Raw genomic sequence first — 17,191 nt, forward strand, 5'->3', positions numbered from 1 at the left:
TGGCACCGGAAAATTAGGACATAAACTCTGTTCATCTGGACGTGCGATTCTCAAATCCTGGAGACCTACTGAATATGATGCTTTCTGTTCCAAGCAACCCCTTAATTATGCGTGACTGAGCTGATGAGAGCGAAATGTGTGTCCGTGTATGGCAGACCGTGGACCGGTACATGTTGCATGTACTACATGCCAGACAAGTCGCTTTTAAAACGAAATATCACAGGTGTGATGTATTAGTTGTATTGCTGAATTAGCTAATACAATTTTTTTACTGTTTGCTGTAATTTTACAATGGGCAACATTGATGCTATTAAACAGTTCTCTACCCAAGATATATTGAAGTTTCAGCACTGTATATATCGATGTGTCAAGTACAGGTCTTGCCTGTCCAATCTAGACCCCATCCAAAGCTCTGTCATTAAAAATAAATTAATACTTCATTGAATCCATAGAGATTTCAATTTGTTGGTTGGAATTGGCTGGTTGATCTCATCAGGGGAGATAAGGCCAGTTTCCATGTGATTTCCCCCCCCCCCCCCCCCCCACACGTCCTTGGAAAACTGAAGCAGTCAACTGACTGAAGGTGGATGCAAAGTCCAGCCTGAAATATGTAGCAATGTCAGCACAGAAGGACTCATACAATGATAATCCTAACCCCCCAAAGCCTTAAGAAAATAATATCAAATAAGCATCAAATTAAATGTATATTTTAAATGTATTATAAGATGGGTGAAATAGTAAATTTGGAATCTGCAAGCTAGCTAACATCAATATCTTTGAGGTCTGTACTTTCATAATGTTTGTTTGTCGTTTTGTTACGCCAATAGTCACCCCTTTAAGGAACGGTGACAAGTACAAATGACATTGTTATAATAGATGAATTTTCAGTGGAAAATTATCACGGCACACCTGGGAACGTCTACAGAGCAGACCATTGTCAGGGAAGTCAAATACATGTGTCAAGAGGAATCTCAGGCATTAATATTTCAAGATCGTGCATGACATCAAAGATTCTCACATATCCTTCCGGTTTTTCAGAGAATACATATTCGGCAAAAGCGTATAAGTGGCTTAAATTGGCTTTCTTTTGTAGGGAGAGATCACTGCGTTTGGGGACATGATAACCCTTGAAGAAAATGTAATCCGTACTTCTAAATCTCTACTTCTTACCAACATTTAGTTTTTTTTTTTAAATATAATTTAACCAATCAATCAATCAATTAATGAATTATACTGACCAGTCCAGAAAAACGGACAAATTGTTTGCCGTCTGGACACAGTACCAGCTGTAGCTGTATTGAGCCCAGAACTGATCAAAAACATCATTTGAAAGAGCTACAGTCTTAATTAAGATTAGGGCGAATACATGGGAGGGGCCACAACAGCACTGGCCTCAGTTGAAAGCTGATTGGCCCCCAGAGTGGCCCCTAGCCTGTCACTCACTGAATCAAAGCATATCATTGGCTAATGATAAGGTTGACCCTCCTTCATGAATTGTGCTCCCTTTAACGGCACTCACTTTAAAAATCTTAGAATCACCACTGATTAGAGAAAATGACAGCCGCTCCAAGCAAGCAGGTTTCTATACGTTTTTAAGGCAATATGGAGGCAGAAAGCAGACGGGAAAGTTACGGGAAACTTGGGGTATATGGTTGAAATGTGTGTCATCGAGGTGAAAAAGGAGGGCAGAGACGTGGGGGTGTGAGCGCACATACACGAGCCGACGCCCTTAATGTGACGTGCATGCGTACACATTCACATACTGAGAATACTTCCACGTAACCATATTAATTTTAATGCTTTTATGTAACACTAATGCTACAAACCCACAGAAAAGGAATCGTGTAAATCACTTTGGGTTTCTGCTTGACTGCTTTAAAACATATCAAACATATATACAGTACTAGTAAAATATTAATTTCTGAATTGAAAGGAAACGGTTTTATCCCTTCGCCAAAATGACTGTGAGCATTATAAAACACACAAAATAATACCTAGAAACTGCAATAATAATTACAGATTCTTCCGTAATGGACAGTCGCCTCTATATTTTATATAAAAAGAAGGTTATTGTCTGACCGTAGCTATTAAACTACCTACTATTAGAGAAAAGTCTGAAAAATAATTGGTCTTGCTGACTTGAAGTCTCGGTAGATCAGGCCTCTTTGGCTGCACCGTGGGCCCTAAAGTGGCCGATATGCGGTGATCTGGTAATATGGTGAGGACCAAAGATGCACAAATGTAAACAGGTGGTCTGTGCGGATGATTAGCTGTTGCCTTTTAAAGCTTCTCATGGCGATAATTAAGAAGAAGGATGCAGTGTAGCCGTCCACAATGCACCGGTCCCCCTGGTGTCTCTACTGAATATTTATTACTCAGTAACTGAACTTTTAAATGATGTGTTCGCTTACTTCGGCAGACTGTCAGGATACAAATGAGTCACACGGCATCCCACGCGGTCATGCACATCCACGGCATAATAAAGCCTTTTGTTTTTTTTTTTTTCCCTTTTCCCAACGTGGAATAAAAGACCGTTTTCAGGTTCAGTGTGTGGGTTCATAAAGACACCTACTAACATGCACACAAAACAAATTCACAATGCACCTGCTAAAGGACTATTTTACATCATTTCATTTCTGTGGGTTTCTAACTCAGCACCCCCTGTAAATCTATGTCTCTTTTCTGCCAGATGGGGTTGCTTTGCAGATAAGTTTCTTGGATTGACTGACCTTTATATTGTGCCACTAGACATCACACAAAGGTAGGAAACAACATCCCCCACAGACAACCCCAATCGTGGGGCTTTTAAGTGGTAATGCACCTTATAGTCTAGGAGGATGGTTACTACGTTCTTTTGAAGTTCTGACATTAAGGTTATGGTCACAGATTGGGATAAACGTGAAGGCAGGCTTTGATGGGGCCTCGTTGAAAACAGTCATATGACAGGGGTGTGCAGGCTGGCCAAAGCGTGCCTGAGTAGAACTCCTTCCTTATTGATTTAGCGCTTCAATAGTAAGTCTTGTGTTTGCCCACAAACAAATAAAATAAGAACAAAGGAACAAAGGGACACATATGTGTGCTTCCTTTCACTTGGAAATCAAATCGGACTGATAGGATATGGACCCCTGCTGGTTTGTGTCTGTCAAGAATTTGAAAAGGGCAGCTGGAACGATGAAGACGTGTTGTCACATTCACGTAAAAGCACAGAAAACAGCTTAGCTTGAAGCAAACGTTATAACATTTAATCAATGCATTAAATGGATTACCATCCTGAGAATATCAAAGAAAAGCAGCGCGTTTCCATCTGTATCTACTTACATCAGTTACTCAAACTCGGTGACAGTATAATCTTAAGCATGCATTCAGCAGAGAATCACAGAAGAAACACACACACACACTCACCCTCTCTCTCCCACAAACACATACACACACACTGTCCATTCATTTCTATGGAAAAAAAAAACCCTAATCCCAACTATGACAACCTTAATCTTTACCCAGACCTAACCTTGATCATATGTAACTAAACAACACAACTTTTGACATTTTAAGCTTTTCTGATTGCAGTCACAGATTTTTATAAAATTGAGTTTTCCGAAAAAATGGTCCCTACAATTTCAAAAATAACAGGTTTTTAATTGTAAATGTGCCCAAAATATAATATATACATGATCCACTCAATCACTCACTCACTCATTCACTCAACTCTACCACCCGGGATTTTACCACAAAACTGTTAATATACATCCTTGTGTCAGGTTAGTTCCTACAGCACCGGATACTTTATATTGTCCATTCACAGGCTCACCCTGTACACGAACTGCAGCCTTCCTGCACCACAAACAAACATGCTGTGTTTATGCGTGGCCTTGTGAACAGTTGCCATAGAAACATTTTGTTTTAGGGGTTAGTCAGTGGGTTGTTACTTCGGCTTTATGCAAATTCACTATTTAAATACTAAAAACACAGGCTAGCATTTCAGCCGGGCAACATGTCATTTTTCTTGCATTATGATTCAGTTAATGAGAGATTTACACAGCGCGAGATGTGATATACGGTCCATCATACAGACGCTTCTTAAAGCACCTTTCAACCATACAGATTAAAAAAAATCCATTATATAAATCTTCTTCTGCAAAAACATTATAAAAAAAAACTGCTCTTATTACTATATCCCACGTTCACTGGTTAATTTATAATTGTATCACAATTATAAACTTATGCATCAAATAAGCTGCTTCATTTAAAGGCGAAACGATCGGCTTTCAGGCTGTGCACGGGAATAATTTAAATATCTGTAACGTGTAAAATTTATATTCAAGTGGTTTAACAGACAGACACACAGATATATTGTCCTTTTCTGTTAATCAGTGTTTAAAGCGAACCTCGGGCCTTTCCTTAATAAGTAAATTGCATAGGTAGGTTGCATGTCTGTAACTGCATTATTATCAAAGGGTTTTTTTCGGTATCTGTTTTGATGCAACAGAATCTCCAAACACAAGCGACTCTCAAGCATCAATCAAAGGTAAAGCAAATTTTGACAGAGATTACAATACATTTTACAAGTTTAATAGAATATGCCGCTATCTGACCGTTTTTGACGGCGTGGGAGATGAATCATTGAGCCACATTGTCTGATAAAAGTATGCGCTATTCTGCAGCCTTCAAATGTCACTACACACTGGAAACGCAAGGTCATACCGCTCTTAACAGGTGTTTTTACTTTACTTTTTTGTGTTGCGATCAGTCACTCTGATTGCATGATGCAACAACATGCCATTCCAGTTCAAAAATCAGGATTGATGAAAGTCTGCTGGTCTCTATACGTGGAGCGAAGCGTTTTAAAATGGTGTTGCAGCGCCCTCTGTCGCACAAAGAGAGAAAGACAGCCGAACTCCTGCTGTGTCACGCTAAGCACAAGTCAACGGCACGAGCTTCAAAGAGAAGTCAGATTCTTATACAATATAAATAATGCTTATAATGTATGCTAGCCACCTTCAATTGCATCATTGTATGAACTTTTCACCTGTCTTCGTGGTCTTTCATAAAATTATATTACCATTCTACTAGAAAAAATGGGATTAGCATTAACATGCTGAACTTTATTTTGCCCACATTGTTCGTGCATATATATATACACGTAGCATGAATATCCCGTGAAAAACTAAATTCAATGTGTAAAATGTATTAAAATGTATTTAGAAACTTCAGGGGAGTGCGATTTCACTTCTAAAATTTCAAAACACCCTCGGTGAAAAATCTACGCGGATGAGCCGTTCAGATAACACGTAAGACACATTCAGGGGGCGAGTTAAGGTCACAGCTGAAAGGCACACGGATGGCTCAGTCCGAGAACAGAAGGGCAGCCCATCAACCGATGCGTTATACTGAAGGGGAAGGTGAAGTAAAATGAACACACTGGCAGTAAAGCATGTTTTATAGAAGCTTGACTTTTACTGGTCTGTTTTTGTCAGACTGAGGCATCGGTGATCAATGTAATGCATTGAGAATTCATTGCATTACAGAGGCTGGAATGCAACCAGCTATGCAACTTATTATAACCAGACAAAATGCATGCGCATAACTGCAACGCTGCGCCTGGGTTTGCATTTCATCTTATCTGCCATCTCGCCTACTAATTTGTCTGTCTAATGCACTCGGAACTAAATGGAAACAATAAACTGTGGCGATGCTGATTAAGTCTGATCGTTATTCATCAGATGGAGTTAGCCTGCACCTGTAGTTTAATGCAGCGGGGGGGGGTAAGAAAAATAAAATATTCAAGTTGTTATTGGACATCGCAGACAGAACTCCCTGTCAATTAGCATCTAATCTTACACGCCACCGCAGGAGGTAATGGGGTAGCCATTCGCATACTTGCTGGAGCAGGTAGTAAATTAGCAAAAATAAGATTATCTAGAACCACCCATGGTACCTGCCGAGATAATAATTATAAAAAAAAACATAAAAAAATACAATCAAATTTCCTATTATACTCATCACTCACCAACACTTCCTCAAAGCCTGCCTGGCTCATAGTATGAGATTCGGTTGCCGTTAAATAAAATTCCAAGGACAACGTATGGGAGGCAAAAACATCACACCACCTGGGTTTTATCGCCAGAGCCCTAAAGTACATTCAGCTTGATCTGAATCATTTGCCCTAGATTACTAACTTCCTCTACAGTAATTCCATTTCAAAATCCAATTTAGTGTTATGGTCAGAATCTTGGCATTAGAATAATGGGGGGGGGGGGGGGGGGGGGGGCTAGACGCCAGGATTAATTCCTGAGCCATTTAGCCTCAATATCAACAGAACATCCAAAAGGCAACATTAATGGTCTTGTGGTCTCCAACCTTTCAATGGCCAACCATGGGAAGCCGCCATCGTTTCATTTGCTACCCTCGTTATTAAGTGTCAAAGTTCTCTCTGCTGATCTTCCCAGGGAGCGCAAACAGGCAGCAGAGGAACGCCAATACGCTGGCAAATGTTCCCATTTGGCAAGCAGAGAAAAATCAATAGCAATTCAACACATATATTTCTTTAGAAATCAGAGAATTCTACTATGAATTATTCATATTTCTTAGTGGTCCACATGGTTCCTGTCCTTTTTCAAGGAGAAAAGGGGCAGGTGTATACTGTTTGATTTCTTGCAGGTGAAGAAAGGAATTGTTCAGAAGGTTTACAATTGTTCACTTCACCAATCTAAGGAACAGTACTCATCTGGTCACCATAGAAAAGCTATTTAGTCATGCTTTTGTGCTTTGCCTTTGACGGGTTCTCCATTGGCTGGACTGCTCGTGCTGTTGGGCACCTTGGCCTGAGCCATCAAGCTTCTGACAGCGTCATGGGGACCCTTTCCCTCCAGGGCCGAGGGGTGCCTGTATGAGCGACCGATGCGGTCCCACAGGGTGAAGTACTGGCCGTAGTTGAAGTCGAAGAAGAGGTGGTGGTCAGTATGATGCGCGGAGCCGTTTATGACCTTCTCCAGCACCTTGGGGACCCGATAGTCGCCGTCGTGGATAGATACGGTCCACATGTTGACAAAGACGTAGAGGGCCAGGTAGAGCACCTTGTGCAGCGGGAACAGGAAGGGGTAGATGTGGTAGGGGAGGCCCTGGAGGAAACCGTCCACGGGGTGGAAGGCATGGCTGGCAAAGGGCGTGGGGATCTTCCACACGTGATGCGGTTTATGAAAATGCTGCAGATCACACCAGAACATGAGGCTGAAACACCAACATTTTACAGGACTTCGAGAAAAAAAATAAAATAAAAGCTCACAAAAGGGTGATTGTGTATTTGGCAAGAGGATGTACATCCACACATAAGATTCTTATCCTGTAACAGTGGGTAGAAACTCTGACCCCGGAACCCCACACTGGCTGATGGTTTGTTCTATCTGAAGTTCTGGATGCATGTCTGGGTTACCTACTGTACTCTGACCATAATTTTGAAACATCCTGACATTACTGAAATGTTTTAGATGCACATTTTGAACAGCATTTTTAGGGTTGTGCAGTGTCACATCGATATTATTTCGCAGACACGCAAAAATTTTGGTACCATATGGACGTTTATTTACACCCACAATTTGTTAAGCAGAATAGTAACACACCTAAAATATTAATGGGATGCATTTTGTGACACCCATAAAGTTAGTAATTTGTATCTTTATGCTTATTAAACTCGGTTAGCAGAGCACACCACATAATACTGTTCTGGTATACTACAGTTTGGTATACTTTAGTGTGATATGCACTGTAGCAGAGCACACCACATAATACTGTTCTGGTATACTACAGTTTGGTATACTTTAGTGTGATATGCACTGTAGCAGAGCACACCACAGAATATTGTTCTGGTATACTATAGTTTGGTATATACTTCAAAACCAAGAATTTAAAAATTACCTATAAAATCCGAAACTTAAGCAATTTAATCTAATTTATGTGAGAGTAAATTTAACTTTAAAAAGGATTTTCAAATATTGTTCAGAACTCTGATTTCATGCAGTAATTTTGCAGCATCTCAAGCATCTGCCACAAACTCTGTTACAGCAACTTTAAAAAACATTACGGACATTACGCAATATTCAAATACCACACTAGCCTAATGTTTAACTTCCATATTTACCTTGTAAATAAGTTTGTGGTGAAGAAACCGGTGGATCCAGTAGATGCACATATCAGTAAAAAACAAGAATGAAAACATGCTGAAAATTACCCCCGGCCAACCTAAAAAAAAAAAAGGAACAACAACTTTGATATACGACATAAAGTAAGCAGAGCCAGAAAGGGAAGCCCTAACTTCACAGCACCGTTAGCGAGACTCACGGAACTTACCAAACGGAGACTCGTTGACATTGTCGTAAAGTTTGCTGTATCCTCTGACTTCAGCAAAGAACAAGGCCACTGTAGGAATACTGATCCACGGCAGAGAGCTCATGGCATACTTAATCTCTCTGCACACCTGGTTCTGCAGGGGAACCAAAGAGATCACAAAACTGCTGGTATACATAATTGTTTGTAAAGTTAAAAAAATTACACAAAAACCAACTAACAACCGATTTATGGAGTCTGCATCAAGTGGAGCAGGGTTGAATACAGGGGTGGGGCCACAGGGGCACTGGGAGCTGACTGGCCCCCAGAGTGTGACCCCTCCCTTGCCACTCACTGCTTCACAACATATCATTGGCTCTGTATGATTTATAGCCCCTCTTATGTTCCCCGCCTTATAAAAAAAAAAACACACACACACACACACACACACACACACACACACACACACACACACACATATATATGACACCATAGAAACGCCCCTGAAATGGAGAAAAAAAATACATATTACAAACCTCCAGAAATTGGGGGTGTTTCATTAAGTCGTGGTCAAAGATAAAATAGTAGCTGAGGGAACCCATGACCAGGTACAAGATGGCTGCTCCCAGGTTTGTCACAAGCAGCAGCCCGATGATCTGACGCACTGGTTCGTCCTCGGGCCATGACTTGGGGTAGACGTAGGGGGAGAAAAAGTAATGGTCGGCGAAGTCGAGGACAAGATCCATCCCCCCAACTGAAAAACAAGCACGGACAATAGTATGAAGTCTACACATTATATCTTTACATTCCAGTGTCCTATATAGTCACTGAATTACTGATATGTAAACACTTAAGACTAGTTGGCAGAAATTTTTAAAAGTCACACCTTATGGTTGTCCTTTCAAGACAATTAGAAATTTATGCCGAAATGTGTGCGTTATATGCATGGTTACATTTGATGGATTGGATGTTATATGTTCACATACGCTATAACACCATTTGGTTAAAAGATAATTGCAGTATGTTGGGCGCACTGTATATTCACACACACGGATACTTGCGCACATGTATATATCCCTTGTAACGTTTCACAGATCATAATATAACAGTATGACAGACGGCATAGAGTGCAACAGAAAACAAAATCACTAATCCTGAAACTAAACTGAGGTGACACTGACATCGACACGTTTTCATGTTATATTTAGATTTAACCAGCTACCAGTAACCAGATTAGTTAAAAATATGCAACCTTCGCAAAACAACTTCAAGTTTACTGAAGCTTGTCTAATGATACCTCTAGCTTTGCCAACGACAGCAGACAGATTAAAATTAAACGTTAAACAGAATTAACTTTAACCATCCACTTTAACCATCACATAATGGGAAAATTCCGCTATATACACGCATCAACAACACATTACAATGCACCTACCTGTTCAGATTTAACCAGGAAAACCAGCAATTCTGCAGGAAACCCAGGTGATGTATTTCAGTAACCAATAAACGTTCAGCCCAGATCATGAGGTAATGGAAATCTAACCAATAGAAATGCGACTGAACGTCAGCGCGAGATAGGTTTCTTCGTGTGATTGGACCACCAGCTGATCAGATCATGGCGCTAGCACCTAGTTTGGTCTAAAGCTTTAAAGATACAGAGTCTGTGTACAGAGGAAATCTGCAAAAGTTATTACGAGCGTCAGAACAAAGGGCACTGTCACAATGCGTTGTCGACGTCGTAATTATACGCTGATTTTGGCATTTTCTATAGAAACCTGGCATGCCATAGATGTCATATAGAGGTTTCAAAAGTCACCAAAAACAAGATTAGCACAGCTAAAATACAATCAAAGGTAAGGAAAATCAGCTTGATTTTATAATGCATAAAATTAACTGAAATCCTTCGCACGCAAAATAGTTGGTCAAATTTTATAAAATGGGAACTAATATTTCGTGCTATTGCTTTCCACGGTCTTGTTTTGAAAGGCACAGAGCCGGACCCCGGAAGAGGACGACTTCTTAAATCTCCGTTTCCTCAGCACCGACAGCGCGGGATTGCGTTAACATAAGCACGCCTATTTTAACTGTATATATATTCGTTTTATTATTATTTTTTTATTGTTAATTTCGTTGACTTGCACGTACGTTGTCGCTTAATCACAGTTTCGCGTCGTTTGCCCTAACGCAGATCGTTTCGATCTGGTTATTCAGAGATGGACAGCGAAGTACAGAGAGATGGAAGAGTGTTGGATCTCACCGATGATGCCTGGAGGGAGGACCGTCTGCCCTATGAGGATGTCACCATACCGCTTGTAAGCCCCCCGGCATACGGCTAGAAATTAATGCTCATTCGCGCAATATATGTTGCGCGACAACAAATTTACAGTACATATTTTCCCGTCCTCGAAACCTTAAGACATCGGTTTCGCTTTTCCTTCGTTTCATCATAGCAATTAACACGGTAATTTAACCAATTACAACGATTGTCACTTGATTTCAAATGAAGTTAGCAAACGTCACAACATTTTATATGGATGCACACGTCACTTAAAGCGGAATAGACATTTGTTGGGGCGGTGATCTAATTGCCGCTAAATATTCTGTCAAACGCATTTAACTGCGCTTAAAAACCAGATATTTTTAATTTTCATGTACGTTACCAGCTGTGAAGTTTTGGTATCCAGACCCAGCACGCCCTGTTTGAGGGACAAAAATATCTGGAACAAATACAACTCTCTGGTTATGTGAACACTTTGATCTGAACGTCGAAGTTAATTGCAGCTGATTCTAAACTATTTAAAATTTAAGCTTTTGAAAACTTCTTAGGAAACGTAGTGTAAATTGACAAAACTTTCAGTAGGTGAGAAGAATTTCTACAGGAGTGTATCCCAAAAAGTTACTGGGTAATTTGTTTCTGCTGTCAAGTTGAATTAGATCCGGGGGTTTGGTGCTAAGGGATGCATATTTGCAGTCCTGTTAGATGACCTTGATATCGTTCAATGGAAGTTGCAGACACCCGAACTGGATCTTATGCGTCACCTAAAAATTAATATGATCCCCCTCCTCTCTAGAGTGAACTCCCTGAGGCAGAGCAAGACAATGGCGGATCTACCGAGTCCGTGAAAGAACAAGAGATGAAGTGGTCCGACTTGGCCCTGCAAAGTCTCCATGAAAACACTCCCAGTACTGGGAACTAGCAGGCCGGATGCAAGTGCAAGACGAACGATCGTCACGGATTGAGAATACACTGGCTTTTCACTACAAAGATTAAAAGTATTGTAAATAAATATACACGCACACGGGAAAAGTACGTTTTGCTTTGAGAGATTTGCACCCCCAAAAACACCAGCTAATTTTTAAAAATAGCTATGCGAATTCTGGAGGAATGGTGCCTCACTCAAAATGCGCAACCAGCATGTCAAACTAAATGTTAGCTGGGAAAGATACAGTCTTAAAAAAATACACAAAACTGGTTAATTTAAGTTTTTAATTTTGTTCCAACTTTTGTATGGATTTGTTTACGTACATATATATATATACCTCTGTATCTCACAATAACTATGTAGAGTTGAGATGTTTTTATTGCTGCCTAAAAGATTTCGTTGTCCTATTTAGAAATGCAGTGTTCATTTTCAAATAATGACCGTACAAAAATAATGGAACCGTCTAAACGGTGTCACGTATTTGAGAAATGAATTTGAAAACAATGAATGGGAAGCGACTGCCCGAGTCATTCGTGAACCACCCCCTGTAAGTTATGCAACATCTGATAGTAGTCATTCTCAGAATCCACAATGTCCTTCAATTAGGTTTCCTTGCCAGCATCATTCTTCACACCTAAAAGTAAAGTCTGTGGCCATTAATAGGCTGTTTAATACTTAAGTGTAAGACGTATCATCTGCCAAGACAACAATCTATTTGTCCTGCAGTTTCTTAGTTGAATGCAAAAGACAACAGTACAGTAAGAAAAGCAGAGGTGCATACTCCTATGATTAGTGTCTCTATCTCAAATTTAGGTTCCAGAGGAAAGGAGTTGTGTCCACAGGTCCCCTCATCATCACGTAATTGGGTCAGTCATATTGGTTTGATATTTTATAATAGTGTACATTCAGAAATGAGTTTGTGTGTTCAAGATCTACATAATTTAAATGCTGTACGGATTAGTTCAATCAGTAGCAGTCATGAAATAATGTTTGGAATGACAAGCATTTTTGAATGCGACTGGTTAAAAATAGCATTTTAATATAAAATAATGCAGTATTTATTAGTAATCATCCAAAAGTGACACAGGAAATGAAACTGTTATATAAAAAACCTTAAGTGTCTGTCTTCATGAAGGACACTGCTTGAAGCAAACCTTCACGCTCAAGCATATCTCTTGTCCTGTTTATTAGCATAAGGTCATTTCTATTTGAAAATGTCACACTGCATTAGTTAAGGAAATGTCAGACCAATACGTATAAACAGCATAAATAAGACTTAATTCACTGCTATTTAAGAACAGTTTTGTTGTAATATTCCACAATAACATTTTATACTCTCCAGTTATTGATACAAAAGATGTTCACATTTAGCACAGAGCTAGGTGGCTCATCCAGCTACGTTTCAGTGTCTTGGGTTGGGGGAAACCACATTATTTTACAATGGGTGAATGGTTTTGGAGTCTGTAATACAAAAATTTTATAAGTAACAATGGACAAAACCCAATATCAATACCAACAAAAACTCAACACTCCAATCGGTCGTCAGTTCACATTTTGGTATTTACATCTTTATAAATAAAATACTGTCTTTTTCAACCCAGATCTCAGGGACCCCCCCATGTTTTTGCTCCCTCCCAGCACCTGCCAAAAACATGGACTGTCTGGGGGGGTCGAGGACTGGGTTGAGAAACACCGGTTTGTAGTAATTATAAGAGGATACCTATTTCAGTTTCAGATGAATTCTGTTCAAATTTAACCTTTATTATGGTGGTGGGATCATTGTGATTTTCTCCCTTTCATACCTTCACTAGTTCTACCAAAACTGAGATAATTTTTTAATAATTTACCGGAACATTCCTTTTTTTTTTTTGGTCAGCATAGAGGATGTGGCTTCTACATAGGTAGCTGTGTTGGAACCTTCCATCTATTTTGTATACATGCTTGTGCTACACAGAGTTGGGGGGGGGGGTCTGGAGCCTACCAGCACAAAGCAGGGAATAACCCACGATGGGGCACCAACCCAACACAGGGCGCACGCACACACAATTTGGTAACTCCAGTTCACCTCTGCATGTTTTTTGGACTGTGGGGACCGAACTGGAGGACGCCTCAGAAAGGGGAGAACAGGCTGGAGACATGAACTGGACACGGCCCCAGAGGTATGAGGTGACAACACTAGCCACTGCACAACCACTTCGCCCTCTGTTCTGGAATCTTCTACGTTTAATAGTGAAGAATCAAACACTGAAAGCAGACACCCCCACCCCCCAAAGAGCCTATGGTATGCTGGAAGCTGTGTAAAACTGCAGACATACTTACATACACATTGCCATGGGTTAGTGCCAAGCCCGTGGTTGTGTTTCTGATGTTTCCAAGGCTTACTTTTGTAACTAGAAACCCTCTGAAGCATGAAAATCTCCATTTAGAAATAGAAAAGGTTTTTTTTTTAAAAACACAATTGCATTCAGATTTTTTTTTTTAAATCAATTAAATATCCTAAATGTTTTATTCAATTTTGCAAATCCTTTTAATGTCCTTCGTGACAAAAAAATTACACTGCCATAATACATAGAATTATTCTTAAGACAGTTTATATTACTATTCTGACATTCACAAACGTATTTTGACACTTTCGGGAATGAACGCTATGGTCAAAACAGGTTCGCTTTGATATTTGGTCCAGTTTGCGAGAAAATGTGAAGCGGTATATTCCTAAGGCGTCCTGTCTCTACAGCACCCCCCCCAAGCATTAGTCTGGATTATAGTGAGAACAGAGGAGATTTTAAAATGTCATGCTGTCACGCAGTAAACGGCGGGTGCAGTCACGGCCCAGCGGTGGAGAACCACTTGTTTTCAGAAGTGACCTTGGCCTCTCTGTAACTCGTGGTTGTGGGCCCCCAACCCAATGCACAGACGTCAAGACCACCGAATGCACCGGCCAAGCATGTACTCAGAGGAATGGAAGGGCATGATCACATATACATTCCATCCTCCATCTGCAACATCTAGAAAGTACACAATGTAGGCTGATGTACACAGAACTGTACTGTGAGAAATAGTGTACATGCATTTCTGAAATGCAAACCTTAAATCCCATTACCTGCCCCCACCCACCCGAAAAATCCCTTATAAGCAATAGTTCCCCCTATTTCTATATTTTTGATTTTATGTACCATTTGTTAAACACATATATACATATATGATAAGTAACAGCTGTGTGGCATTCTAGACAATGGAAGAAATTATGGTACATTCAGATCAGGTAAAAAGTCTTTGTAATTTTCTTTACATTTCTTTAAAAATACAAAGAAAGAAAGGCAAACGCAGACAGTCCACTGTCCTGCAGAGGCTGCTGAATTTACTGAATTTTTTTGTTCATTTTTTTAATTATTTTTTATTAATTTGTCTTAACTAGTCAGTTTATTTGTAAGTCTGTCACTCAGCATGTATTTCTGTCTCAGGCCTCTGGAGGGACAGCTCAGCTGGGAGGAAGGCCCCCTGCCCCAGGGCAGTGGAATATGCACGAGCGCTCTGTGGGGTTGTGAATCCCGGGGTTGCGTAAGGAACAGTGCCTCCTCGGCTGGAGACCGGAGTCTGTGACTGTGTCTGTGTCTGAGAGACAGGGTGATAGTCATCCAGATTGTCGTAGTGCGATAGCATGGTCATGGTGCTGTGTCTCTGCCCGTGAGGCTGGTAGGAATAAGACCCGCAGTGCTCCCTTTCGGGATTCTCCTGCAGGTGAACGGTGGAGGGATTGGACTGGTGGTAGTGGTGCCGCTCTCGCATGCTGTGGGACCTCTCAGGCTTGGGAGGGGGGACGGGTTTCACAGGGGCTACCTGTGGCTCTTCTTCGGGGTAGCCGCTGGTGGATACGGGTGCGATCCTAATTGCATGCCTGTCCTGGTCAGAACGCTCATAGCGAGATGGGTGCCCCCGGGGCTCGGGGCATTCTGGCCAATGCCTGCTGCCGCCACCTCCTTGCTTGCTGTCTCCTGGATCGCCTTTGGATTCTGGACGGCTTGGCTCCTGATGCGGAGGGAGGGTCCGCGGAGCCGGCTGGGGCGGAGGCTGGTGTGGATGTTGCGGATGATGATATCCGGTTTGGTTGCTATGGGAGCCACTTGGCTTGAGCGGTACAGCTGGCTTGTCAGCCGTTCCATTGCCCTGGTAGTGCTTCTCGGTTTCCATGTACATGAAGACGTCGGGGTCGGACAGCAGGTGCCTGGGAGGATGCTGAGAGGCCGGAGTGACGCCATACCGCCCATCTTTACCCTCGGCAGTCATCAAGACCGTTTTTCCCGGATCAGATTTGCTGCGGAGATGCAGGACTTCCATTCCTCCCGGATCTCCGGGAATGAAGGGACTCACGTTATCATACTGAGACATAACCGGGCCTTTCGCTTTTTGCCTGGCCCTGTTTTCCCGTCGGACGGAGTGCATGCGGAGTCTCTCAGACTCCTCGGGATCCATAGCCAGGTAAACTGAAGCCCCCTTCGAGCTGTGGGAGGGGGGCATGTCCCTGCTCACAAAACTGTGCTCCCTACCACTGGGCAGGACGTGACGCGATAAGTAGTGGTAGTTCCCAGCTTTGGCACCCGCTCTGTTAAGGGGCGGGGCAAGGTCTCGGCTGCTGAAGGAGTGAAAGTGTCGCAGCCGGATGGTCCCATACGGGTCCACATCATAGTAGGGCGCATCCAGGGGGCTGGCGCTAGAGTAGGGGCTGTAACGGTACTGCACTCGGCCATTCTCGAAGTAGGGCTGCAGCTGGGTTACGTGGTAGTCTGACTGCACAGGCTGCTGGTATGGCTTGCACTGGTAGATCGGCCGCTGGTAGTAATAGAGCTCATCTTCTGGCGGCACCTCAGTTCGTGTGATTGGCACGGAGCGGATGGCAGTAGGTGGCACATGCAGAGAGTGGACCCGGCGGATGGTGGGGTACACCATGGCACTGTCCATGGGCCCATAACCCTGACTCCGGTGTCCAGACGACCCGCCCGGAATGTACTCTCCCCTGTGAGGGCCACGGGATTTGATGGATTGATGGAAAGATCTTGGTCCAATGGTATTGTAGCGGCCGTCAGAACGAGTGCTATAGATAATCTGAGGCTCTGATTTAGAAGCGTAGGACAAATGTGGCGGCACGCTGTCAGGCCGATAGTGATACGCCATTGAAGGCTGGCTCACCGGCATCGCCCTCTGGTGGTAATATGCCTCAGCTGCAGCCTCCAACGCGATCTCTGCCTTTGGGTGGTACATGTAGGTGGGCTGGAGGACTGAAGGTTTCCGTGGCGGCCGGGGAGGCTGCGGAAGGGCCTCCTCCACTGAGGATGGTATGGCAGCTTCTGCCAGGATCGTATGGAAGTTGGAAGCATTGGCTGCCTCCGTGTTGGAGAGAGCTGCAGTGGCCAGCTTGCTCTCGATGGAGCGCACAGGCGGTGTTGGCGGCGTGGGCCCATAGCCTTGATACACCGGTACCGGATCTGTCCGAGGGTGGGCTGCCTTCGGAGCTTCCCAGGGCTTATCCGCTTGTTCAGTGGGCGTAGTCGGAACGGCAGCGGTCCAGGTGTTGGCCGGCGGCTGCACAGTCGTGGTAGACTGCTCTGCGGGTTTTGGAATACTCTGTGTGACGTCTACACCAACCCGTGTCTAAAAACAGAAGAGAGACAAGG

General features: G+C 42.5%; 3 protein-coding genes across 11 annotated transcripts in view; 1 reads left to right on the forward strand and 2 right to left on the reverse strand.

Moving 5' to 3' along the window:
* Window positions 1–6,083: 6,083 nt before the first annotated feature.
* Window positions 6,084–9,874, reverse strand: sc5d (sterol-C5-desaturase). Of its 3 annotated transcripts, none has more exons than XM_048983897.1 (5): window positions 9,755–9,874; window positions 8,856–9,073; window positions 8,344–8,476; window positions 8,135–8,235; window positions 6,084–7,202 (listed from the first exon to the last, which is right to left on the reverse strand). In XM_048983897.1, exons 2-5 carry the CDS (start codon window positions 9,063–9,065, stop codon window positions 6,747–6,749), a joined length of 900 nt encoding a protein of 299 aa, XP_048839854.1. In that variant the 5' UTR covers window positions 9,066–9,073; window positions 9,755–9,874; the 3' UTR covers window positions 6,084–6,746. The 3 variants fall into 3 exon arrangements, with proteins under 3 accessions (XP_048839854.1, XP_048839855.1, XP_048839856.1); XM_048983898.1 differs by lacking the exon at window positions 9,755–9,874 and adding an exon at window positions 9,617–9,738; XM_048983899.1 differs by lacking the exon at window positions 9,755–9,874 and adding an exon at window positions 9,206–9,587.
* Window positions 9,875–9,935: 61 nt separating this feature from the next.
* Window positions 9,936–11,626, forward strand: anapc13 (anaphase promoting complex subunit 13). Of its 2 annotated transcripts, none has more exons than XM_048983902.1 (4): window positions 9,936–10,172; window positions 10,306–10,405; window positions 10,531–10,631; window positions 11,391–11,626. In XM_048983902.1, the coding sequence occupies exons 3-4, from the start codon at window positions 10,533–10,535 to the stop codon at window positions 11,514–11,516; spliced, it is 225 nt and encodes a 74-aa protein (XP_048839859.1). In that variant the 5' UTR covers window positions 9,936–10,172; window positions 10,306–10,405; window positions 10,531–10,532; the 3' UTR covers window positions 11,517–11,626. The 2 variants fall into 2 exon arrangements, with proteins under 2 accessions (XP_048839859.1, XP_048839858.1); XM_048983901.1 differs by having other exon boundaries at window positions 9,939–10,172; window positions 10,508–10,631.
* Window positions 11,627–11,792: 166 nt separating this feature from the next.
* The window catches only part of arhgap32b (Rho GTPase activating protein 32b), a 105,130-nt gene continuing 99,731 nt past the window's right edge, over window positions 11,793–17,191 (reverse strand). For all 6 annotated transcript variants that reach the window (XM_048983877.1, XM_048983876.1, XM_048983875.1 and 3 more), the window contains one exon: window positions 11,793–17,168. In XM_048983877.1, the coding sequence (XP_048839834.1) occupies window positions 14,958–17,168 (2,211 nt within the window). In that variant the 3' untranslated portion in view covers window positions 11,793–14,957. The remainder of the gene's footprint in view (window positions 17,169–17,191) is intronic.

Source organism: Brienomyrus brachyistius, chromosome 18 (assembly GCF_023856365.1).
Source record: "Brienomyrus brachyistius isolate T26 chromosome 18, BBRACH_0.4, whole genome shotgun sequence".
Classification (NCBI taxonomy): Eukaryota; Metazoa; Chordata; class Actinopteri; order Osteoglossiformes; family Mormyridae; genus Brienomyrus; species Brienomyrus brachyistius.